At 44.0% G+C, this 26,953-nt stretch overlaps 1 protein-coding gene across 4 annotated transcripts in view; it reads right to left on the reverse strand.

Moving 5' to 3' along the window:
• Positions 1 to 1,135: 1,135 nt before the first annotated feature.
• MIB2 (MIB E3 ubiquitin protein ligase 2) overlaps positions 1,136 to 26,953 on the reverse strand; it is a 43,700-nt gene continuing 17,882 nt past the window's right edge. Inside the window, exons 4-20 of one of the 4 annotated variants that reach the window (XM_077190190.1) lie at positions 24,073 to 24,179; positions 21,213 to 21,407; positions 18,441 to 18,583; positions 16,856 to 16,963; positions 15,709 to 15,813; positions 14,193 to 14,355; positions 12,496 to 12,629; positions 10,657 to 10,805; positions 9,825 to 9,981; positions 8,544 to 8,698; positions 7,933 to 8,059; positions 7,089 to 7,319; positions 5,544 to 5,722; positions 4,494 to 4,678; positions 3,513 to 3,578; positions 1,724 to 1,932; positions 1,136 to 1,559 (exon numbers count right to left, since the gene is read on the reverse strand). In XM_077190190.1, the coding sequence (XP_077046305.1) occupies positions 1,527 to 1,559; positions 1,724 to 1,932; positions 3,513 to 3,578; positions 4,494 to 4,678; positions 5,544 to 5,722; positions 7,089 to 7,319; positions 7,933 to 8,059; positions 8,544 to 8,698; positions 9,825 to 9,981; positions 10,657 to 10,805; positions 12,496 to 12,629; positions 14,193 to 14,355; positions 15,709 to 15,813; positions 16,856 to 16,963; positions 18,441 to 18,583; positions 21,213 to 21,407; positions 24,073 to 24,179 (2,446 nt within the window). In that variant the 3' untranslated portion in view covers positions 1,136 to 1,526. Of the gene's footprint in view, positions 1,933 to 3,512; positions 3,579 to 4,493; positions 4,679 to 5,543; positions 5,723 to 7,088; positions 7,320 to 7,932; positions 8,060 to 8,543; positions 8,699 to 9,824; positions 9,982 to 10,656; positions 10,806 to 12,495; positions 12,630 to 14,192; positions 14,356 to 15,708; positions 15,814 to 16,855; positions 16,964 to 18,440; positions 18,584 to 21,212; positions 21,408 to 24,072; positions 24,180 to 26,953 lie in introns of all 4 variants that reach the window. The other 3 variants (XM_054647798.2, XM_077190189.1, XM_077190191.1) reach the window with 3 other exon arrangements.

Genomic DNA, 26,953 nt, shown 5'->3' on the forward strand with positions numbered 1-26,953 from the left:
CTGCTCAGCTCTGGAACATTCCAGGGCCTGCTCAGCTCTGGAACATTCCAGGGATCTGTTCAGCTCTGGAACATTCCAGGGATCTGTTCAGCTCTGGGACACCCCAGGATCTGTTCATGCTCAGCCCTGGAGCACCCCAGGATCTGTTCAGTTCAGCCCTGGACACCCCAGGATCTCTTCATGTTCAGCTCTGGGACACCCCAGGATCTGTTCATGTTCAGCCCTGGACACCCCAGGATCTGTTCATGCTCAGCCCTGGAGCACCCCAGGATCTGTTCATGCTCAGCTCTGGGACACCCCAGGATCTCCTCAGCTCTGGGACACCCCAGGATCTGTTCATGTTCAGCCCTGGAGCACCCCAGGATCTCCTGAGCCCTGGACACCCCAGGATCTGTTCATGTTCAGCCCTGGAGCACCCCAGGATCTCCTCAGCCCTGGACACCCCAGGATCTGTTCATGCTCAGCCCTGGAACATTCCAGGATCTGTTCATGCTCAGCCCAGCTCTGGAACATTCCAGGATCTGTTCATGCTCAGCCCAGCCCTGGAACATTCCAGGATCTGTTCATGCTCAGCCCAGCTCTGGGACACCCCAGGATCTGTTCATGCTCAGCCCAGCTCTGCAGTGCTCGGTCCGGTGCTGGCGGTGGATGAGCAGCACAGGTGAGGGAGGGACACCCCAGAGGGGACTCCTCTTCCTCCTCCTCCTCCTCCTCCTCCTCCCCTGGCACATCCCTCCTGTGCTTCCCTCCTTTTCCCAGGGAGCCCAACCCCTGCAGAGGGCAGGGAGGTGGGGAAGCACGGCAGGGCTGGGGCTGTGGAGGAGCAGCAGCCTCAGACAAGATGTGGATCCTCTCCAAGGAAGATGTGGATCCTCTCTGGGGCAGACGGGGCACAGGCAGGAGCAGATCCTCAGACAAAGATGTGGATTCTCCCTCAGACAAAAGATGTGGATCCTCCCCTGGGTGGAGGGAGGAGCAGATCCTCAGACAAAGATGTGGATCCTCCCCTGGGTGGAGGGAGGAGCAGATCCTCAGAGGAGAATGTGGATCCTTTCCTGGACGGCCTGGAGGCAGATGGGGCACAGGGAGGAGCAGATCCTCACTCAGATGAAGATGTGGATCCTCTCCTGGACAGATGGGGCACAGGTGGGAGCAGATCCTCCCTCACAAAAAGATGTGGATCCTCTCCTGGGCAGATGGGGCACAGGTGGGAGCAGATCCTCCCTCACAAAAAGATGTGGATCCTCTCCTGGGCAGATGGGGCACAGGCAGGAGCAGATCCTCACTCAGATGAAGATGTGAATCCTCTCCTGGGCAGATGGGGCACAGGCAGGAGCAGATCCTCACTCAGATGAAGATGTGAATCCTCTCCTGGGCAGATGGGGCACAGGGAGGAGCAGATCCTCACTCAGATGAAGATGTGGATCCTCTCCTGGGCAGATGGGGCACAGGCAGGAGCAGATCCTCCCTCACACAAAGATGTGGATCGTCTCCTGGGCAGATGGGGCACAGGCAGGAGCAGACCCTCAGACAAAGATGTGGATCCTCTCGCGGATGGCCTGGCGGCAGATGGGGCACAGGCAGGAACAGACCCTCACATGAAGATGTGGATCCTCTCCTGGGTGGAGGGAGGAGCAGACCCTCAGACAAAGATGTGGATCCTCTCCTGGGTGGAGGGAGGAGCAGACCCTCACACGAAGATGTGGATCCTCTCGCGGATGGCCTGGCGGCAGATGGGGCACACGGTCAGCGCCGTGCTGCAGTCCGGGCAGGAGCCGTGCCCGCACTGGAACACCAGCTTGATCTGGTCGTCGATGCAGATGGGGCAGGTGATCCTCTCCTCCATCTGCCGGTAGCGGCTCTGCAGCTCCTCCATCAGCTTCCTCTGCTCCGTGCACTCCGAGCTGGGGCTGCACTCCACCTCCGTGCTGTCTGTGGGCAGAGCTCAGCCTTAATTAACTCATTAACCTCCTCCTCTGCCCCTCCCACTCACACCGCACTCAGCCTCGGCCAGGGATCAAATAAAAATCCCTGGGGTGATGCATTTTTTTCTACCTGCTCAGTGGTTTGTGTGTGTTTGGGTTTTTTAAAATCCCGCCTGAGACTCCTGCCTTGGTGCTCTGGAATATGCTGCTCAATTTAAGTGCAAATATTCAAACTTGGTTGTGATATTCTGCCCCACTAATCCAGGAATCCTTACAGGGATGCTTACTGTGTTCTCTCAGCCTCCTGGTCACACTTGGGACTCCAATTTCTGCCCAAGAAATGTCTAAGAAATGTGTGTTTGTCTTTCAGGACACACATGGTTAAACAAAAAGAAACCATCTGAACACCTGTGTCGAGTTTTACACAAATGAAGCAGTTTTCATTTACATAAATGAAGAGTTTTACATAAATTAGAGTCATCTGGTTGATTTTGTGAAGTGAAAGAATCCCAAATCCTGCATAACTGGAGTTTGGGTAAATATTCTCAGGGCAGCTCTCACCGCTGATTTTCTGCTCCTGAATCACTGGTTTACACTGTGATTTACTGAATTACATCCCTACAGATGTCCCATTCCTAATTCTGGAATGAGCTGCACATCAGTGGTGGAAGAAGGGATTTCCAACCCAGTCCTTGGGGACAGGGAGCTCGTCAAAGGCAAGCACTGAAGACAGCAGTGCCAGGGAAATCCTGCTGGTATTTCAGAGCCCTCGATGCTCCTCCTCCACTGGAAATTTGCCTGCAAATGTCCTCTTTGGAATTCCCATCCTTATTCTGCTGCCAGTCTGCAGCAAAGACAAATGCTCCTGTCTAGTGTCAGGTCAAAGTGGAATTTTTGGCACGACGGGAGTTGCAAAGAGGAGCTCATGTCCAGTACCACGGGGCTGATTGCTGCTTTTTTTCACAAGGCTGACTCCAAACAAAGCCCACAGTGCTCAGTCACGAGCAGCAGGACATGCAGTTAAACCCTCACGTGCCCTGAGAGTGATCTCAGCCCTCAGAACCACTCTGGGAAAGGTTTCAGGGGCAACTCGCATCAACCCCATGGCAAAAATCAAACCTTGGTGACATCCCAGCTCCTCCTGACACTGGAAACGTGCACAGGAGATAAATCTGGGCTCAAAACATTTATTGAATTGCTCCAGCTCTGAGATTTCTGCATGCCAGCCCTGCACAGACACTGATTTCTCAGCCAGGGGAGAAGCAAGGCTTGCACAAGGTGTGATTTTCTCTCCCTCATGAATTTTCATTGAAACCTGACTGCTTTCAGTACCCAAAATAAGCCAGGCCCAGGCAAAGCTCCCTTAAATGTCCTGTCCTGTCTATGCAGCTTGAGCTTGGCTTAGGACACCTGAGAAAATCGATTAAAATCCACTTATTTTTCCTCTCTAAAGGTGGATAATGCAACAGGCACACACACAAACAAAAAGCCAAAATAAATGAACTCCTGTTTGACTGAAAATCATTGCTGCCCCTCAAACCAAGCCTGTGCAGGACCCTCCCCACAGCCAGGACAGGCAGGACATACCTTGTTTCAGCTTTTTGGTTATTGTCACTTGACATTTGATGCACTTCTTCATCCTCCTGGAGCACTCTGCCACAAGGAGAGATGACAATTAAATATATATTATTTAAAATATACTATATATAATATGTAATATATGTTTTATATATATAATATTATATATATATGTATATAAAATATATTATATATAAAAGAATAGGAGAAAGGATTTCATCAGAAGGCTTGCAAGAAAAGGAAAAGAATGATAATAAAAGCTCGTGACTCTCAGAGAGTCCAAGCCAGCTGGGCTGCGATTGGCCATTAATTAAAAACAACCACATGAGACCAATCAAAGATGCACCCGTTGCATTCCACAGCAGCATATTTATAATTATATATGTATAATTATATCATTCATATTATATTATATAAATATATATTATATAAATATATTATATAAATATATATTATATAAATAGGTATTTCCTATTATATATTTAAATAATATAAATATTATTTAAATATATAAGAGGAAATACCTATTATATATTATATAATAGGTATTTCCTATTATATATTTTAATATATAATATATAATATATAATAGGATTATAATATTACATATTTAAATATAAATATATAATTTATTATATATTTATATGTATTTCCTATTATATATTTTAATATATAATATATAATATATAATAGGATTATAATATTACATATTTAAATATAAATATATAATATATAATAGGAAATACCTATTATATATTATATAATACCTATATAGAGAGATATTTACATTATACAAATAATATAGTATTATTATATATAATTTATAATTATATTAGGTAAATAATATAACCATTGTTAACATTTTGTTCCTGAGGCCTCTCAGCTTCTCAGGAGGAAATGATCCTAACAAAATGATTTTTTCATCAAATGCTTCTGTGACAAAAAATAATGGTGGGAGGGGGAAAAATAAAAGCCCCATTGTGGACTCACCTTCACAGACGATGCTGTGCTGGCACGGGAAGAAATGGATGAGCAGGGCCAGCTCTGAGCAGACCAGGCACTCGGAGGGCACGGCCGCGCTGGCCACGCTGAGGTTGGTCACGGTGTTGGGCGTGGTGTGCACGCGGCGAAGGCTGCAGGTGACGCTGGAGCTGGCAGGGGACACCTGCTGGTCCCTGGAAATGGCAGAAATCTGAGCCTCCAGCTCCCCCAGCCATGGGGATGTCGGATGGAGCCTGGTTCTGGCTCACAGGTGGGGGAACTCAAAAGGCGTTTTAAATAAAATTTTTATTTTGGGTTTCGTGGTTCTGTTTCTCTACAGTATTAAATCTTCTCTTTTGTGAAGTTATCCTTTAAAACTTGTTTCTAATTCAGCTTCTCTCTCTCACCAATTGTCTGTTCTATAACATTTCTGAATCAACATTTCTTACCTCAAAATTTACATACAGATGCATACAATGTGAACTTTCTGTTACATTTTAAGAATTTTCTACAAATCCATTGCTCCTGGAGCAGCTCTAGAGGTCTCAGAGATTCTCCATCCCTCCTGGAGCATAGTTCTATTTCTCTAAAGTATTATTTTTTTTTTTTAAGTTATCCTTTAAAACTTGTTTCTAATTCAGTTTCTCTCTCTCAACAATTGTCTGTTCTACTCTATAACATTTCTAAATCAACATTTCTTACCTCAAAATTTACTGTGTGAACTTTCTGTTATATTTTAAGAATTTCCTACAAATCCATTGCTCCTGGAACAGCCCTAGAGGTCTCAGAGATTCTCCATCCCTCTTGGATCACAGTTCTATTTCTCTAAAGTATTAAATATTTTTTTTTGTAAAGTTATCCTTTAAAGCTTGTTTTTAATTCAGCTTCTCTCTCAAGAATTGTCTGTTCTATTGTATAACATTTCGAAATCAACATTTCTTACCTCAAAATTTACATACAGATGCATACAATGTGAACTTTCTGTTACATTTTAAGAATTTCCTGCAGAGACACCAGGGCTGGGGGAAGCTCTGATTTCCAAGGTTTCCTGAGGCTCACCTGAATTTCTGTGAGAAGTCTTTGATGATCTGGACAATCCTCCCATCTGTGACGAGGTCCAAAGGAGACTTTCCCCGATGATTTGCATAATTAATATCTGCTCCTTCTTGTGCTAAGTAGCAGGCAATGGCAGTCCCAACGTTCAGCTCCACATTTCCCAGCAAGCCAGAGGCCTGCAGCTAAAAGAAATTGAGAAAAATACTCTCAAATATACTCCCAAGCTTCCAAACTTCTGCTGTGATTTGCACCAAAATCTAAATAAAGTCTTAAACCTTGTACTTAAAACTTGGAAGTGCAACTTTCTGAAAGCACACAGAGATTCTTTTTGTAAAGAATGGGTTCAAATTGTACACTGCAGGGCCTCAGAGTGACCCTACCTGGTGCTGATCCCCACAAATCAGAGAAAATGGACATTTATTTCTCTGAAATGAAGAAGCTGGAGGCCCCCCAGAGCAGCTGCTGCTGCAGGGCCCTCAGTGACAGCCAAACTCAAGAGCCAGATTTTGATGCGCACGATCCCAAATAATTCAAAGTCAAGTCACAAATTCCACTGAGCTCAGCAGCCAGAGTGGGGCAGGCAGGGCAAGTAAAATTAGCTGGGAAGGAATCTACAGCACTTAGAGATGGTGTTGCTGTAATTAATACTGTAATTAATACTGTAATTAATACAGGGAGGGACAGGCACAGAGCCCTCTTGGGGACTTGCAGGAGTTTGGGCCTGCACTGGAGCCATCATCTCCTGGGCTTTGGGAGGAGCAGCATGGGAGAGAAATGCTCTGGGCTTTTCCAGGCACCAACAGGTAAAAAAGAGCAATGGGTGGCTGCACTTATTCTAATAATTTCAAATATAATAGTAATAGTCAATAATGATGATAATAATGATGATAATAATAATAATAATAATAATAATAATCATCATCATCATCATCATCAATAAAGAATAAAAATAAAAAACCTAAAATAATTAGCTATAATAAAACATAATAACAACAATAATAAAAGAATAAAAGTAAAAACAAAAAATAAAATAATAAAAATAGACTAAAATAAATTAATATCATTATGAAATTTAATAATATTAAACATTAAAATCATTGACATTTAATATAATAAAATATATAATTAACATACAATATAATAACATATAATATATAAACCCAACATATATACTATACTATATAATACATATAATATAATACAATATATAACAATAATAACATGTAATATAATGTAATGTAATATAGTATAATATAGTATAATATAATACGATATAATATAATATAGTATATAATATGATATAGTATAATATAGTATACTATGATATGATATAATATAATAATATATATAATAATATATATAATATAATATAATATAATATAATATAATACAATATAATACAATACAATACAATATAACAACAACAACAGCAATACATATATTTAATATATACTTTAAAATATATATCACATATAATACCAAAAAAAAATCCCCCAAAATTCACCAGAACACCACCTTCTGCAGGTGTCCTGCTGGAGCTGAGCTCACCTTGGCCAGGAGGGTGGCTCCCATCTCCCCGTCCCTCTTCTCCAGGGCCAGGGCCATGAGCTGCTGGCGCTCCAGGGCCATGTGCATGGCGGTGTCACCGTCCTCATCCTCAGCATTGACGTCGCTGCCCTGGCTCACCAGCAGCTGCACCATGGCCACGTGGCCCTGGATCACTGCCAGGTGCAGGGGGCTCTGCTTCCTGCTGTTCTTCACGTTCACATCACAGCGACCCTGCAAAAGCAGCAATGGCACCGAGGTCATGGGGCTGCAGAACTCCAGAGTGTGGGGCCTGGCAGCTCCCAAACCCCACTGCACCTTTGCTGGACACTTTAGCCAAGTTATCTGCTCCTCACACTGATCTGTCAGACAATAATATCCTTTTCTGGCCCAGGGATGGGGCAGCTGAGACATGTTTTAAAAACTTTTATTCTATTTTTAGTCTCATGAGAAGGGTGAGACAATACAGATGTTATAATTCACACCATCATAATCAGAAGTTAACTATTTCCAAATTACAATGAGCAATAAGTGGTTTTTGGCTCATCAGTTTTAGTTATACCATGTTGTAGATGCTTTGAAGTCAATAATGTAAAATCACCCCTCGGGGGACCCTGGGAAAGCAGGAATTGCACCGGGGCAGGTGGGGCAGGAATTGCAGCACGGGGCTGCTGGGCTGGGCTGCAGAACTCAGGGTGTGGGGCCTGGCAGCTCCCAAACCCCCCTGCACCTTTGCTGGGTTCAGCTGAGTTATCTGCTCCTCACAAGGAGCACCAACTTGTCAGACAATTTCACTGACAGGTGTTTGGTTTTGGTTGAATTTCTTGATTTTGGTTTAATTTCTTACCTCTTTGATGAGGATTTCAGCCACTTCCATGTGGTTGTTGAGAGCAGCAAGGTGCAGGGCAGTGAATCCATCTTCCTTTTTGGAGTCCACCAGCTGTCGAGCCCTGGCCAGAATTTTCTTTATGGCTCTGCAGAGTTGGAGAGGTTATTGAAGATGGAACAATGAATTTCTGCCTCTCCTGTTCAGGAGCCAGCAATGTCCATGTTTTACCATGACACCAGCAATGAGGAGCAGTCCCTCAAACCCACAATCAATCACAGGAATACAACACAACCCTTCAGTTCTTATTTAATAAAGTAGGGGAAAGCCACATTGCTTTGAAAATAATGAGGAGATTTATTTTTGGAAGAGTTCCAGAGGCTTAACTAAGACCCAAATATGTGAGACTGTCCAGAAACAGAGATTTCCCAGCCCAGGGAAGGCATGAGAAGGATGGGATGGGGAAAGCAGGCAGGAGTTTCCTGTGAAGGGCTGAAGGAGCCAATCCAAACCCCAAAAATGTTTAACCAACTACCCAGAACCACATCTGCCACTTCCTCAGCCAGCCAGCACAAATTAACACCTGAAAAAGGCATAAAAATGAAAAAAAAAAAAATAAAGCTGTAACTTACAGCTTGTTGCCTTTCAGGGCAGCGTAGTGGAGCAGGTTGAAGCCTTGACAGTTCTGGACAGTGAAATCGATGTTTGGAACTTCAGTGAGGATCTCAATCACCACTTTGTAATCCAGGGTGATGGCATAATGCAGGGGGGTGTCTCCCTGGGAATCCTACCCATGGAGAGCAAAGCAAACCCAGGTTACCAACCCCAGGAACCCCGAGGAAACCCCCGGGAGCTGCTGGAACTCCTGACCAGCGGCTCTGAGGGATGGCCCAGCACACAGCACAATAAAACCTACAAAGAAATAATGAGCAATAAAACCAACAAACCCTCAAAATAGGCTGGGTCCAGGTCACTATCACTGCCTGCCTTAAAAATGTTAAAAAATCTTGGTTTTGGGAACAGGAGTGTGGGCACAACACACAGGAACAGCAGCTCAGCTCTCCCTGGAAGGCTGAGCAGAGCAGAAAATGCTGATGTGGTGAAGGAGGGGCAGAATCAAAGCTGGAATTCAGGGTACTGAAATTCAGGAATATTTCCCAGTGCCTTTTCACAGGACAAATTTGAATTCTCCAAGGCACAGACGGTGTGAGACATAAAGAAGTATTATTATTGCTGTTAATAATGAAGGGATAGGACTATTTTTGGGCTAAGAATGATTTATTTTTTAGATAAACATTAATCTCAGAGGTTGTGAGATTTTAAAGGAATAAGCAGTAGCTTAAGAGTAGCCACAAATTCTTTGTTATAAGATAGTTTATAATTTTTAATCTAATATATATTAGATTAAAATAGATCAAAATAGTTGTTACAAGGTTTATTTTGTTTTTATAACTTATTACCTTTACTTAATTTTGTTGCACTTTTATCTAATGGCTTTCTGTCTCACGTCTATATAAATGTTTCTATTATAACTTCTAAATTCTTAGCTTATTTTATATAACTACCCTTTTACATTACAAACTCTTCACTATTTTATCAATAGAGTTTCTTACTTAAGGTACATTCTTACAACCATAGAAACATAAGTTTATTATTTTCCTGTTTAATGTCTGCCTATTCTATTTTTACATTAACCTAAGCTTCCCTCCAGGCTGCAAATCAAATTTTTTCTGTTTAATGTCTGCATATTCTATTTTTACATTCACCTAAGCTTCCCTCCAGGCTGTAAATCAAATTTTTCTCACGAGGAAGCACCTCAAAAAAACCAAAAAAAAACCAACCAAAAAAAACCACCTCAAAATAATCCTCCAACACCTCCCAGGCCCAAATTCCTGCAATAACCCCAAACTTACTGGGAGGTTGACATCACAGCTGAGCTCACAGAGGGCTCTCACCACGTCGGTGAAGCCCTGGCTGACGGCGACGTACAGGGCTGTGCACTTGGCATTGTTCAGCAGGTCTGCACTGGCCCCCTTGGCCAGCAGCACACGGGCAACTTCAGCTTGGTTTCTGGTTAAAGCAAGGGAAAAAAAAAAGCAGATTTGAGTCATTCCAGTCAATTCTTTCTCTTTGCAAAGCAGCAGGAATCAGAAATTTTGTATCCTCTCAGTCACACCCTGCTTCCTTTTAGTGTTAAAAAAACTGGGGGTTTTTGGGAAGTTTTTGTTGTTGTTGTTTTGTTTGGGTTTTTTTGTTTGTTTTGTTAGAGTTGGGACTATTATTATTATTATTATTATTATTATTATTATTATTATTATTATTATTATTTCCATCAGGGCCATCAGGAGGGGAGAGGTGTGTGGTGGTGCTCCCAGCACAAGGGAAGAGATGAGAATGTTAACTCAGTATCTCAGAAAGCTGATTTATTATTTTATGATATATATTATATACTAAAACTATACTAAAAGAATAGAAAAAAATAATTCATTAAAAAGCTAGCAAAGAATAAAAAAAAAAAAAATTATAATAAAATCTTGTGACTGCTCACAGCCTCGACACAAGTAGCTGTCATCGGTCATCAAGTAAAAACAATTTTCCATGCTAAGTAAACAATTCTAAGTACACAATTCTCCAAATCACATTCTAAAACAACAAAACATGGAGCAGCTGAAGCCTCCCAGCTTCTCAAGAGGGAAAAAACCTTCACAAGAAGATTTTCCATGAAATATGGCAGAAGTGTCCTACCCAAAGGCCGCATAGTGCAGCGCCGTGTCCCCCTCGTCGTCTCGCAGGTCCACGTTGGCATGGGCCTGCAGCAGAGCCTTCACCACCTCCAGGTGCCCCTGGTAAGAGGCAATCTGCAGGGCAGTCCTGCCCTGGTTCTTGGCATCCACCTTTGGGAAGGGCACAGACACAGAAATGCAGGGATGAGCTTGGTTTGTGTCCGGAGCAGGGTGGGAACAGCCCAGCAATCCCACAGGGTCTGGGGATCACTGAGACCACTGGGTCTCAGCAGTGCCCAGCTGAGCTTGTCCCAGAACGTTCTGGAAGGGGAAGAGGGCAGCATGTTTAGAGAGAACAGAGCCCTGCTGCCAAATCACTCTGTGCCTGAGAGCAGAATGCTCCTTGATAGCTCTGCCAACAACTCCCTTCCCCAGAGGAAAATGGGTGAGGAAATCAAATGAAGCTTTGCATAAAGCTCTGGAGGTGCCAAGTCCCTGCTGGGCTGGGCTGTGCTGCTGCAGGCACTTCAGGGGCTGCAGGGGACACCTCAGGGCTCCAGTGCTGCAGTGAGAGTTCTGGAGAATTAAAGGCACTGTAGAAAAGAGGTAACAGAAAAGGCAAAGCAGCTTCTGAAAGCAGTGGAGGATAAGGAGAAGAGAAGGAGGCACAAAACCTCAGTGGGTTGGCAAGGAGAACAATTTGATAATCAAGGTTTTATCCCTGCAGCAGCCAGAGCACAGGAGAGGCTCAAAATGATGGGAGAGTCCTTTGGGCAAAGAGGAATTAGAGGTCACTGCTGTTCTTCCACCTACAGCAGGCAGACAGAGCTGATAAACTGGAAAAACCCTGCCAAGAAATCCCAACTTGCTCTGAGTCAGCCTCAAATCCAGCCTGATCTCTCTGTAAGACTCTAACAGAAACAGCTAATTTATTAATATATGTATTAAATAGAAATAGAAGTATAATTAAAATAACTGATCAGATAATGGATTCCTTACTCTTGGGACTTTCCTATCTGGGATCAACGTGAGAATTGCAGATATTTGTGTCTCCTTCCCATCCCCAGAAGTTTATTTATAACCAAAATTTATTTATAAACTTAAACTGAAGTTTATAAATAAAGAAGTATAATAAATACCAGACAAATAACCACTAAATCAGCTTCTTCAGAGCTGATCCTGGGTCACAGCCCCACAGCCACACCCCCAACAAAACCTCTTTTTGTTACTCATGGTTTCCAAGGACACGAGATTTGGTGGTTCCTAAACCCAGAGCCCCTCCCTGGAGGAGGTTTTGGAGATGTGATCCTGATATTTTGGCATTGTGCAATTGTCCAGCAAGGAGCCCAGCCCAGCTCCCTGCCCCAGTCAGACGTGAGATAAGGCACTGCACAGATCTGGGCAGCTTCTCTGCCTCCTGATTCCAACACTGTGATTTTACAAGGTCCTCTAAGGACAGGCACAGCCAGACACAAGCCCTGCCTTTCTTTTCCAGCAAATCTCTGATTTCTGCTCCTGTTTTCCTATAGATAAACCCCTCTCTCCCTCATTCCACAGCTGAAGGAAATCTGGGAAAAGCCAGCTTGGCAAAGGTGCTGCAAGGACTTTAGTTCAGATTTATTGCCACGAACCAGAGGCATAAAATATGCACATTTAATTTGTGAATTTAATCCTTGCAGCAATTGCACTCCTTGCAGAAATTCCAGCAAAGTAATATTCCAGCTGTTGGGAGATATCACTAAGCCTGACAAATGTATTGCTTTCCTCACATCCTTTTCCCTGCCTGAGTACAAAATTTGATTATGATGTTTTAAAGAGAAGAAACAAAGGAATAATAAGCATTTTTGTCTTCCAAACTTGCCTTGTCTGGGTATTTCTGGAGGAGCTCCCGGATTTTAGCTGCATTGTTGAGGGCTGCACAAATGACCAGGCACCCTGCATGCTCTGACTCTGTCCTCTGGGACAGCAGCTTCTCCAGGACAGTCACCAAAGTACCTGAAAAAAAGGCAAAAATTCACCCCACACCTCCCAGTGTTTGAGGGGACACAGGTGGCAGAAGTGCAAAGTCAAAAAATTTTCCAAGTTCTGCCTCAAGTCTGATTTGAGCAAACAGTTCCAGATCCATCTATATCAGAAAAACAACAACGCAAAAAAAAAAGTCCTGGCAAAGTCTGTGCTCTCTCCCACATGATCCTGACACTCAGAGGAAATAAAGATGGTCAGGCCACAAAAAAAAAAAAATTCTGAGCAGATGTGAAAAGCACCAAAAAAAAAAAAAAAAAAAAAATCCCCTCCATGCAGCATGTGATCCCAAACTCGATTTCAGGGCAGATTAGGCAAAAACAATTAAAAACAATTGCTGATTTCACAACAGCTCCACGCACAGCCCTGGAGTATTTCACAAGGATCAGTGTCCTTGTACAGGAAACAGGATGGAGCAGGGAACTGAGACACAGCAGGGATGAGGCAAATGCTGAACCTAGGGCAGAGCTGTGCTTAGCAATTCTGAGGCCTAAATTCTCTATTTTCCTGTTAAACCCAGCATTTCCAAGCCCTAAAATCTGTATTTTCCTGTCAAGGCCAGCTTTGCTTGCCCAGTAAAGCACAGCCAAGTTTTATTCTCTATTTTCCTGTTAATCCCAGCATTTCCAAGTCCTAAATTCTGCATTTCCCCATTAATCCCAGCATTTCCAAGTTCTCAATTCAACGGAGTCCTAAATTCTGTATTTTCTCTTTAATCCCAGCATTTCCAAGTTCTAAATTCCAGTGAGTCCTAAATCTTGCATTTCCCCATTAACACCAGCATCTCCAAGCCCTAAATCCTGCATTTTCCTAAGGCCCAGTTTTGCTTGCCCAGTAAGGCACAGCCAACTTTTATTGTCTATTTTCCTGCATTCCAAGTCCTAAATCCTGCATTTCCCCATTAATGCCAGCATTTCCAAGCCCTAAATTCCAGTGAGTTCTGAAATCTGGATTTCCCCATTAATCCCATCATTCCCAAGTCCTAAATTCTGCATTTCCCCATTAATCCCAGCATTTCCAAGCCCTAAATTCCAGTTAGTTCTAAATCCTACATTTCCCCATTAATCCCATCATTCCCAGGTCCTAAATTCTGCATTTCCAAGCCCTAAATTCCAGTGAGTTCTGAAATCTGGATTTCCCCATTAATCCCAGCATTTCCCAAATCCTAAATCCTGCATTTCCCCATTAATCCCAGCATTTCCCAAATCCTAAATCCTACATTTCCCAATTAATCCCAGCACTTCCCAAATCCCAAATCCTGCATTTCCCCATTAATCCCAGCATTTCCCAAGTCCTACATTCTGCATTTCCCCATTAATCCCATCATTCCCAAATCCTAAATCCTGCATTTCCCCATTAATCCCAGCATTTCCCAGTCCCAAATCCTGCATTTTCCCAAAGCCCAGCTTTGCCTGCCCAGTACAGCACAGCCAAACTTCCCTTCTCCACCCAGGGAAGAACACTTGGATTTTGCCACCACCCCAAGAGCTGGACCAAAGACCTCCCAGGCCTGCTGGGACCAGGTTTGTCCCTCACTTTTGGGCTCCTTGGCACTCTCTGTGGTCATCAGGTTGGCCTCCTCCTCCCTCTGGTAGGCTGTCAGGCAGGCAGGGTTGAAGGTCCAGGACTGTCCCCCCACTGACACTCGCAGATCTCCATCACCATAGACCTTGATCACCTTCCCAATGTGCCCCAGGGTCTGTAAGGGAAAAAAGAAAAAAAAAAAAAAAAAGATTTTTTGCAAAAATTCCCAGACCCAAAACCAGGGGGTTTTAAATTTTTTTTTTTTTTTTTTTTGTAAAGCTGCAGCTCCTGCTGTGTGAAAAGAAGCACTGGACAAGTGACACATTCACAGACAGCTCCCACTTCGAGGACACCAAAAGGTTCTCAGCAGTTTCTCTCTCACTGCTTTGCCATGGAAGGGTTTTCCAGACACACTGGAAATGGCTGGGAGGGAGGTGCTGAGAAAAACTGATCAAGCTGGGACTGGGGACAGGTTACTCTGGGCTCTAACTGGAGGAACCTGACAAGAATTGATCAAACTGGGACTGGGGATGGTTCCTCTGGGCTCTAACTGGAGGAACCTGACAAGAATTGATCAAACTGGGACTGGGGATGGTTTCCTCTGGGCTCTAACTGCTTCTGGAGGAACCTGCATCCTAATTTTAGCCATACTGGGTTGATCAGGCCATTTTTCCACCTCCCTGCCTCAGACAGGAAGGGCGTAAGAGGACTTTGGTGATGGAAACCTCTCCCATGAGTTGGTGGCAGCCAAATCCTTTTTGCTGGATTCCCCCTTGTCCATGGAAGGGTTTTCCAGACACACTGGAAATGGCTGGGAGGGAGATGCTGAGAAGAATTCATCAAACTGGGACTGGGGACAGGTTCCTCTGGGCTTTAACTGTTCCTGGAGGAACCTGACAAGAATTGACCAAGCTGGGACTGGGGGCAGGTTCCTCTGGGCTTTAACTGGAGGAACCTGACAAGAATTGATCAAACTGGGACTGGGGATGTTTTCCTCTGGGCTTTAACTGCTCCTGGAGGAACCTGAGAAGAATTGATCAAGCTGGGACTGGGGATGGTTTCCTCTGGGCTCTAACTGGAGGAACCTGACAAGAATTGATCAAGCTGGGACTGGGGATGGTTTCCTCTGGGCTTTAACTGCTCCTGGAGGAACCTGACAAGAATTGACCAAGCTGGGACTGGGGATGGTTTCCTCTGGGCTTTAACTGCTCCTGGAGGAACCTGCATCCCAATTTTTAGCCATGCTGGGCTGATTTTTCCACCTCCCTGCCTCACTCCAGAGAGTCAGGGAGGGCATAAGAGGACTTTGGTGATGGAAACCTCTCCCATGAGTTGGTGGCAGCCAAATCCTTTTTGCTGGACTCCCCCTTGTCCCGTTTGGGCGCCGCAGCCATGACGGCGTCACCGAGAGCAGCAGGGGCTGGGCAGGGACTTCCCAGCAGGAATTTTGGGGTGGGGGACAAGCCCATGTCCTTCTTGGGGAAGGTCAGGAGGTTACTGGACTGTCCTGGAACTGGAGCACACTCACAGGTGCCATCTCATCTGTCCACTCCCCATGACCAGGTTGGAAGCGCTTCACCGTTTCCATATCATCTATCACCCGGACCACATCACCAACCCAAAAGGTGTTGAGCTACAAGAAAAAGAAAGTCATAAGCTTTTGGGGGATGAAGCCACCACACACACACAGAGACAAAAAATTAACAGTGATCAGCTCCCTCCACCCCACTCCCAAAAATCCCAACAAACAAGACACCCACTGAGTCAAAAAACAGAATTGCAAAACATAAATGCAGCTACCAAGACAATAAACACAGTCCAGTTCTCTGTTAGGCCAAGTGAACATTTAAGTAGGGAAATAATTGGGAACAGTTGTTCCAATAATTTGGAACAGTTTCCTAGCTTCTTTTGCTCCAAAAGGTTTATTATTAACACCAGATAAAGCACAGAAGTTTTCTTGGTCCATCTCCTCCTTACACCTGGCTTGGCCCTGGAGGTTTTAACTCACTCTAATAAGGAAGTGAAATGTTTGTTATTTCAAACAGAAGAGGGAAAGCAGGGTTTATCTGTGCTGGGAATTTGCCAGATGCTCCCTCTGCTCTCTGAGCTAGGAAGGGAGCCCTGTCAAATCACACTTTTCAGAGCAGACTGACTTTGTGCAGAACAGTCTGACACTGCACTTTCCACTGGTGTTGGGAGTTTTTTAGCACTGTGACCTTGCTCAGGTCAGAATTTTGTGGTCTTCCAGCAGCTTCTTCTATACCCAATTATCTCTATTTCTAATTATCCACTTCTCAAAGTCCTCAAACCTCTGGGGAAGGCCAGAGCTGTGAGCTTTAGAAATGCAGCCACAAAATTAGAAGAGCTGGATTAAAGACTCAGGAGAAATCAAAGAGACAAAGATGCAAAAGAGAACAACGTGGAGACAAAAAACAAGGAAGAACAAAAATAAAAAACCAAAGGGAAATTGTTGAAGAGGTTCAGCACGAGGGCAAGGCAGCTGCAGAAGGATGAGGGACTGGAAGCTGAAATTAAGAAACGCAGTTTACCTTCAGGACTGGCAAATAGAAAAGTTAAAAAACCCCCAGGATAATTGTGTTGAGAAGAGCTGAGTGCTCCTTCAGCAGCTCTGGGCTCCACCCAGCATTCCCAGAGAGCTCCTGCAGCATTCCTACCTTGGTCAGGGCCCCGGGGTGGAAGGTCCAGCGGGTGTCACTGTTGAACTGCACCCTCACGTCCCCCCTGTCGGTGATCCTGTGCACGGTGCCCGTCTGCCCGATGAACTGGGCACAGAAAACAGAACAGGGAAAGCTTCGAAAGGAATCACCTCGGTTCACAGAGGGGAGAGAAGGTACCCAGGGTAAATCACCCAGCATTCCCCATCCATGCTGCTCCCACATCTTTATTCTGTGTTTTCATACAGATCCAGCATTTCCCAGTCCTAAATTCTGCATTTTCCTGTTAATGCCAGCATTTCCAAGTCCTAAATTCTGCATTTTCCCATTAATGCCAGCATTTTCCTATCCTAATTCTGCATTTTCCTGTTAGTCCCAACATTTCCAAGTCCTAAATTCCTGTGAGTCCTAAATTCTGCATTTTCCCATTAATGCCAGCATTTCCCAGTCCTAAATTCTGCATTTTCCTGTTAATGCCAGCATTTCCAATTCCTGAATTCCTGCGAGTCCTAAATTCTGCATTTCCCATTAATGCCAGCATTTGCCAGTCCTAAATTCTGGATTTTCCTCTTAATGCCAGCATTTCCAATTCCTAAATTCCTGTGAGTCCTAAATTCTGCATTTTCCCATTCATCCCATTATTTCCCAATTCCTGTTTCTCTGTTTAATATCCCTCTCTACCCCTGCATTGCCCAAAAAACAGGAATTCAGGAGCACAGAGATTTAATAACCAGCAACAGACACAGCAACACCCAAAATCTACTTTGGGGGTGCATTCCTGAGCTGGAATTAAAAATCTCACAGCTCCACTGGCAGCTTTATTAAAGTTCATCAGAAGATGCCAAGTCCCTGCCTGCCAGGCTGAAAAAAAAAACCCAAAAAAGTTAAAATATTTCAGTTAAAATATTTCAGTTAAAATATTTCTGTTAAAAGATTTCCACATTGAAACTGAAATAACAGAGTTTGCCTTGACATTAATTTAAAGCCTGGTTTCAAAAAGTCTCCTCACCTATAGGGGAGGTCAGGCCAGGATAGATATTTAACAGATCTTATAGTTTTATGGTATTTATTCATGCTATTTACAGTAATGAGTGCCATTTCTATCTTTATTTCCTCCACTCTCTGTGGTTTTTTAAAACAACAGGTGACAGCAGACTGATGGCTCTTAATTTAAAGGCAAGATTAAGCTCCAAAAATCTGATATGGGCTGAGAAATTTTATCCCTGGCCAAGGACAGAGCCCAGTGTTGACAAAACACAAACTTTAATTACCATTACACAAAAAAGCCAAACAAGGAATGGATCCAGAACAGCAAAGGAAAGACTTGTGGCTCATTTAAAAACAAACAATCTAGACTGTTGTTGTTTTTTGGTTTTTTTTGCTTCCAAGACTTTTGCAAAGATCCACGAGGCCATTTTCATCCAACAGAGCCTAAAAATAACTCTGACTCCAGCGTCCTATCACTAAAAAAAAATAAATCTGCATTTGTGACTCAGTTCAACTCTGAGGGCACACAGAGATGTTCTGGTGATTTCCTGAGCAGTGCAGAAGGAGGGAGAGGCTGCAATGGTACCCAGGGACTCACCTCAGCCATTTTGGGATTCCAGCCCCCGTGGCCCTCCTGCATCTCCCGCAGGATGTCGATGTCCAGCAGGCACTTCACCTTGTCCCCGTGCTGGAAGGGATGGCTGTCTGTGCTCTCCTTCCTCTGCAGCTCTGCTGGCTTCCCTGGGGACAGCAAGGACAGCACCACAGGCATGCAGGGGGCACTCACTTACCCTGGGTGCCTTACAAGGGCTGAAAATTGACTTTAATTGGGGCAGAATGGAGCAAACCCCTTGTCATGCCCTATACTCTGTAGGGCAGCACCACAGGCATGCAGGGGGCACTCGCTCACCCTGGGTGCCTGAAAATTGACTTTAACTGGGGCAGAATGGTGCAAAGCCCTTTTCATGCCCTATACTCTGTAGGACAGCACCCACAGGCATGCAGGGGGCACTCACACACCCTGGGTGCCTTACAAGGGCTGAAAATTAACATTATTTAGGGTAGAATGGAGCAAACCCCTTTTCATGCCCTATACACTGTAGGGCAGCAGAGAAATCAGTAGGATTTAACTCCAATTATATTAATAATTACATGATATTACAATTCTATTTTATAATTTACAATTACAATTCTAGTATAACTACACTATATTAAACCCCCTTTTCATGCCCTATACACTCTATAGGGCAGCAGAGAAATCAGTAGGATTTAACTATAATTACACTAATAATTACATGATATTCCAATTCTATTTTACAATTTACAATTACAATTCTATTATAATTACACTATATTAAAACCCCTTGTCATGCCCTATACACACTGTAGGGCAGCACCACAGGCATGCAGGGGGCACTCACTCACCCTGGGTGCCTTACAAGGGCTGAAAATTGACTTTAATTGGGGCAGAATGGAGCAAACCCCTTTTCATGCCCTATACACTGTAGGGCAGCAGAGAAATCAGTAGGATTTAACTCCAATTATATTAATAATTACATGATATTACAATTCTATTTTATAATTTACAGTTACAATTCTACTATAACTACACTATATTAAACCCCCTTTTCATGCCCTATACACTCTATAGGGCAGCAGAGAAATCAGTAGGATTTAACTCTAATTATATTAATAATTACATGATATTCCAATTCTATTTTACAATTTACAATTACAATTCTATTATAATTACACTATATTAAAACCCCTTGTCATGCCCTATACACTCTGCAGGACAGCACCACAGGCATGCAGGGTGCACTCACACACTCACCCTGGGTGCCTTACAAAGGGCTGAAAATTAACATTAATTAGGGCAGAATGGAGCAAACCCCTTTTCATGCCCTATACTCTGTAGGGCAGCAGAGAAATCAGTAGGATTTAACTCTAATTACACTAATAATTACATGATATTACAATTCTATTTTATAATTTACAGTTACAATTCTAGTATAACTACACTATATTAGAACCCCTTTTCATGCCTATACACCCTATAGGGCAGCAGAAAAATCAGTAGGATTTAACTCTAATTATATTAATAATTACATGATATTCCAATTCTATTTTACAATTTACAATTACAATTCTATTATAATTACACTATATTAAAACCCCTTTTCATGCCCTATACACTCTATAGGGCAGCAGAGAAATCAGTAGGATTTAACTCTAATTATATTAATAATTACATGATATTCCAATTCTATTTTACAATTTACAATTTTACAATTACAATCCTATTGCAATTACACTATATTAATAAAACAGCTCCAGCAAGAGCCATTTTGTCCCTTCTGAATGCCTCTCAGGCCGTGGCAGACACCAGGAGCTGTTCTTAGCAATCCACTCACCCACAGGTGCTGTTCAGACATGCCCACACAGCACCCAAAATTAGTTCTCCCCACCACAGGCAGGCACAGAATTCACTCTGAGCAGTTCCTTACCCTCCCACCCATCCCATGCATCCCCACCCCTGGAATCCAGCTCCTCATCCAACCCTTCCCTCCCCTCATGCTCTTGGCCAAGGTGCTCAGGGGAGAGAAAAGTTTGAGAAGGGCTGGGAAAAACCTGCCTGAAAAGTTTTATGGGATAAAAAGCCCTGATTGTGCTGCTGCAAACACCAGAACTGCCCCCTCTTCTGTTTTCCTTCAGGGGAGCCAAAGATGGTCCCTGCACCTCGTTAAAAGAAAAACAACCCCACAGCTAAACTACAACTGAGTAAAAAAAAGCTTCAAGTCCAAAAACACAAGGAGTCTCCTTGGACTTAAGAGGAAAGGGGGATTGCAGCAAATTGCCAGTACAGTCATCACTTTTTCACATCACTTTTTCTAATTTTTTTTGATTGTTCCATTCTCCAAACTCTCCCTTTGGTCATATTCCCCCTTTTGGCTCCACCAGGAGAGTGTTTGCTCCCTAAAAGCACAGTGAACACCAGCCTGCCTGAAGAATGAAAAGCTTTGGATTGACAAATGTGACAAAAGTGAGAAAAGTTGGGTTCTCTGTAGCAGAGTGGGAATTTCCTGCATTTCCAGCAGAGGTTGCATTCCTTGGGATAGAACTGTGGGCATCTGAGGGTTTTAACACTGAAAGTCCAAACTAAATTTCATCAATCACTCTGAGATCAAGCAGGATGTTCACACACAAACCAAATCCTCTCGAATGCTGCTCATTATGTGGGAACTTTAGAAAACCAGGAGGTGGTTTTGTCTTCCAAACAAAAAAATGGCTCCAGCAGCGCCAACGGCCGCGCGGATCACAACCCCTCAACAAAGACTTCACCCAGCAAAAGCTTTGTCTCCAAACCCACCTAATTTTGGGAGGTGCTCCTTGTAGTAGAAGCCCCCAGAAGCCTCCACGGTACATTTGAGGTCCACTTTTCCCTTGTGGCCCACCCTGTAGACGTTGGTGGTTCCGTCTGCCCAGGTGACGCTGGCGACGCTGCGGCCGGTCTCCACGTCCCAGCCCCGGATATCCACCACGCGGCCCGTCTTGCCCTCACCCCCTGAGGGGAGGGAAAAAAAAAGGTAAATCAGGAAAACTGGATCATGAGACAACTCCTTTTGGGTGATTAGGAGGGGATCTCTGTGTTAAAGTTGATTTTGGAGTGATTCTGTGGAGGATTCCTGGTGTGCAGGAGCGTGGCCTAGTTGGGGAATGCACACGTGGTGTCATGGCACCACACTGTGGCAACAAAAATACTCAGCAGTGCTGCAAGATCCAGGATCCAACTGCTAAAGATCCACCCAGCATCTTTAAATCTCTCCCCAACACCATCCACGGGCAAGATCCAAGATCCAAGTGCTAAAGATCCACCCAGGATCTTTAAATCTCTCCCCAACACCATCCACAGGCAAGATCCAAGATCCAACTGTTAGAGATCCACCCAGCACCTTTAAATCTCTCCCCAACACCATCCATGGGCAAGATCCAAGATCCAACTGTTAGAGATCCACCCAGCACCTTTAAATCTCTCCCCAACCCCATTCATGTGCTGCAAGATCCAAGATCCAAGTGCTAAAAGCCACCCAGGATCTCTAAATCTCTCCCCAACCCTATCCATGTGCTGCAAGATCCAAGTGCTAAAGATTCACCCAGCATCTTTAAATCTCTCCCCAACACCATCCACGGGCAAGATCCAAGATCCAACTGTTAGAGATCCACCCAGCACCTTTAAATCTCTCCCCAACCCCATCCATGTGCTGCAAGATCCAAGATCCAAGTGCTAAAGATCCACTCAGGATCTCTAAATCTCTCCCCAGTTCCATCCATGTGCTGCAAGATCCAAGTGCTAAAGATCCACCCAGGATCTTTAAATCTCTCCCCGACCCCATCCATGTGCTGCAAGATCCAAGATCCAAGTGCTAAAGATCCACCCAGGATCTTTAAATCTCTCCCCAACCCCATCCAGGAGGGGGAACATCAAATAAACTTGGTTTTCCTCACGAAAGGAGCCTGAAGGATGCAGAAGAGGAGGATGGATGTGGGGAGGTGGATGTGGCTGGGCCCTGGGACTCTGATCCAAGAGACAACACAGTGAAGGCAATCAGGGCTCGCAGATTCCCAATTTGGGCAAGTCCCAACACTTCCCCAGGACTTCTCCAAACAAGGACAGCAAGATCTGTCTCACTGAGGAACTCCTGATTATCTGCAAATCCTGAAATCCAACGCCTGAAGGAGCTGAACTCCTCATTCCTCAGCACAATGTAAAGGTTTTTGGGGTTTGCTGGCAGCTCTACTCACGACAAGCCCATGGCTGTGGATGGGGCAGCTCCACCAAAACCAGAGCCAGAATTCTTGCAATGTGTATCTTAACAGCTGATTTTTCACTCTCAGGAAGACATTTAAATGATTTATCCAGAACCAGTGCTGGAGCTATAGTTATCCAGTTAAATTCTGGGTTATCCTATTTAAATTCTGTTTAATTTCAGATTCAGTTATCCCATTTAAAGAAACTAAATTCTTAATTTCTTTTTTTTCCCAGCAGAGAGCAGCTGAGGGGTGGATTCAGGGCTCCTCTCCCTGCTTCTGCTCACGGAGCTGCTTTCAGGTCAGCAGCACTGTCAGCAACCCAAGTCTCAGACATGTAAATGCTGCTGTGATCTCCAGAGGATGGATAAGCTGCATTGAGAATAAGCTGATTATTTACTCTCAGACCCTGCAAGGATCCCCATCCTCCCCTGAACCCAGGGCTGCAATAAATGGCAGAGTCAACTTTGGAAACCTTTGAACTTTTGACTTAATTCTTGAGGGGGAAAAGGAGCTGTAAACATCACAGGGTGTGTGCAGGGCTCTGGGACAGAGGGGCAGGAAAGCTCCCTCAGCCCTGGGGCAGCACTCAGCAACTGCTGTCACTGACCTGGGGACAGGAACTACACCCCAAAAGCAGTTAAAAAATAACATTTTTGTTCCATTGCATTCTCAGCCTGAAGGTTTCAATTCCTACAGAAAGCAGGACAGGCACTACACCCCAAAACCAGTTAAAATAACATTTTTGTCCCATTACAGTCTCAGTCTGAAGATTCAATTCCTACAGAAAGCAGGACAGGCACTACACCCCAAAACCAGTTAAAATAATATTTGTGTCCCACTGCAGTCTCAGCCTGAAGGTTTCAATTCCTACAGAAAGCAGAATAGGCACTACACCCCAAAATCAGCTAAAAAACCATATATAAATAAATAGCTATATATTTTTAAAAATAGATAAATATAAAAATAGGAATAAAATATAATTATTAATTATAAATACAAAAATACAAACATGAGCTTAGAAATGTAAATATAAATGGTAAACATATAAATTAAATATTATAATATAAAATATAAATAAGAATTAAAATTTAAATTATAAAAGAAAATATAAATATAAATATAAAAGAAAATATAAATATAAATATAAATATAAAATATGGATATAAATATAAAATATGAATTAAAATTAAAATATGAAATATAAAAAGTAATATATAAATATAAAATATAAATTAAAATGGAAAGAAAAATAAAACATCAACTATTAAATAAAAAGAAAATAAAAACATTAAATATTAAATAACTTAAACTATAAACTATAAAATCAAAATATATTTAAAAATTAAATATTTTTAACATAGATACATTTAAATATATATAAAAAATCAAATTCTACAGGCCATCCAAAAGCAGCTTACCATCCTGGTTGCCCCACTCCCAGTCAGGCCCACGCACCACTTTAGCCCCCTGGAAAGTCCCTTTTAGGGTGATGCGAGTCAGATTCTGCCGAGGGCTCACGAGGACCCTGCAAAAACAAAACCAGAGGAAGAAATGAATTTGTTGTTGTTGTTGCAGAAGTGCCAAAGCTCCGTTCCAGCTGAGGGCTGGGCCACGAGGACCCCCCCTCATTTCAGGGTAATGACATTTTTGGGGTGGCCCTGCAGGGAGGCAGGGATGGAGCCCAGCACGTTCTGCAAGCAGAGGCTCAGAGCAGCAGGGCTGTGAATTCTGGAACGTTCCAGGCTCTGCCCTGCACTCCCAGCCCAGCACAGACCCCCCAGTGCAGGGAGAAGGAGAGAGGCACCTACGTGATGGTGAAGAGGGGGTCAGATGTCCTGTTAAAGCAGCTCCCAATGCCCATAATGTCACAGAGACAGCCCCTCTGCTGTCCCCAGGCTGCCACAAAGGCTCCTCATCAGCCAGCAAGGCACCAAAATCCACAGAAACCTGCCTGGCTGTTCAGCCAGAGTACAATCCAAAAATCCTCCTCATCAGTCACCAAGCCACCAAAATCCACAGGGACTGTCTGTCTGCTCACCCAGAGTACAGTCCTTTTTCAGAGTACAATCCTTTTTCAGGACACAATCCAAAAAGCCACCAAAATCCACGGAAACCTGCCTGGCTGTTCAGCCAGGGTACAATCAAAAAAGCCACCAAAATCCACAGAAACCTGCCTGGCTGTTCAGCCAGGGTACAATCAAAAAAGCCACCAAAATCCACAGAAACCTGCCTGGCTGTTCAGCCAGGGTACAGTCCCTTTTCAGAGTACAATCCTTTTTCAGGACACAATCCAAAAAGCCACCAAAATCCACAGAAACCTGCCTGGCTGTTCAGCCAGGGTACCATCAAAAAAGCCACCAAAATCCACAGGGACTGCCTGTCTGCTCAGCCAGAGTACAATCCAAAAATCCTCCTCATCAGTCACCAAGCCACCAAAATCCGTGGGGACTGTCTGGCTGCTCAGGTTCAGGGTACAATCCCTTTTTGAGGTAAAATCCACAAAGCCTTCTCATCAGTCACCAAAATCCACAGGGACTGCCTGGCTGCTCAGGTTCAGGGTACAATCCACAAAGCCACCAAAATACCCCAGGGTCCTGCCTGGCTGCTCAGCCAGGGCACAATCCCTTTTCGAGGTAAAATCCACCAAGCCTTCTCATCAGTCACCAAAATCCACAGGGTCCTGCCTGGCTGCTCGCTCAGGGTCCGATCCCTTTCCTTGGTGCCCCAATCCCTTTTCAGGCCCCAATCCCTTTTCAGGCGCCCCAATCCCTTTTCCAGGTGCCCCAATCCATGCCCCTGGAGCCAGACAGGCTCTTGGCAAGCCCCAGCCCAGACAGGGCAGCCCGAGTTCAGCAGCTGCTGCTCAGGGCAAGGGGAGGGGAAGCTTCCTGGGGGTAGGGCTGACCTCAGAGCATTTCTTTTCCTTCTAATACCTCCAGAGGGAAGGTGGAGACTCAGGGGGATAAAAAGCTTAGGCTTGAACTTAAGTGTTTACTTATCCAGCAAATGCTTAAGTCTTTTCCTTTTCTTGACCTGTTAGCAGATCTCCCACCTGTGGTTTACAACCCTGTGGGTTTCAAAAGAGGGAGGGACTATTTATGCCTTGCTGTTATAATGAGTAATAATTAATATTCATGAATTAGCCAGGCTGGAGCTCAGCAGCAGGAAAATGAAGGCCCTGTGTTTGGAGGGTTGAGATTTTGTCTGCTTTGAGCACCATCGAGGCTGGATATTGTTATGAAAGAAGATAATGACAGTGGAGGGAAAGGCTCAGCTATAAAGAGCCAGTGCTCAGCACTCATTTTATTGCACTGTCAGGCACTACAGACTGGCTTCAAAAACCAGCATGGATCTGGGTACAGCCTCTGAAACAGCCTGGATGTCTCCACTGCATTTTGTTCAATGCTTTTTCTAATAATTTATCAAAGATGTCCGAGCCAAGCCCTGAGACAAAGTGATAAAAATATAACTCTCTCTTCCAAAGCCTCCTCTCACAAGGGATGGGATTCAATGCAAAGATTCTTAGTGATAGTAAAATAGAGCACCAAGCTGAGCTTAAGATGTTTAAGTAGCAAAATATCCACCCCTCGTTCTATTCTTAGCAGAAGTTCCCTTTTTGGATTATCATGTAACAGCAGCCATTCCCCAGCTCAACCCTCTCACATTAACCTGCCACCTCCTCTGAAATTTGTGGATGGAGACCAAAAAAACAAAGCTGATCAATTTAGAAAGCTGAGTTTCCTTAAAAAAGGAAATTGTGAGAAACTCCCATCTCCTGTCCTGCTGAAATTCTGGGGCCAGAAGTGCCAGAATTCCCCAGTCTCACCAAAAATTCTGACCCCGATTCTGATGCAAGCACCAAATCTCCTCGGCCAAAGATTCTTATCAAGGTTTTAATCTAATTCAATGTTTTGCTTCAAATACTGGATAACAACCAAAGTTACCCAGTGTGATGCAAAAATACCCCTGGGATAAATTTAATCACTGTGCTGCTGCCTTTAATAACAAATGTAATAACAGATTTAATTATGACAGCACGAGTCTGCAGCCATTTCTGCCCTGCAAATTCCAAGGATATTAAATTACTGCAGGGCCCAGAGAGCACTTGGGAGCATGAAGTGTCCAGAATGAAGTTGTGGCTCTCTGGGGACCACTCCCTGGGGATCTTCTGCCTGCTCCAGCTTCTCTGAGGGGCTGATTTGGGTTTTGACACCCCTGAGCTGCATCTGGAACAGCAGCATCACCCCTGCTTTTACAGAGAGGGATGGGAGACCCAAATCCACTGATCTGGAGGAATTC

This window comes from Agelaius phoeniceus, chromosome 24 (genome assembly GCF_051311805.1).
Source record: "Agelaius phoeniceus isolate bAgePho1 chromosome 24, bAgePho1.hap1, whole genome shotgun sequence".
Lineage (NCBI taxonomy): Eukaryota > Metazoa > Chordata > Aves > Passeriformes > Icteridae > Agelaius > Agelaius phoeniceus.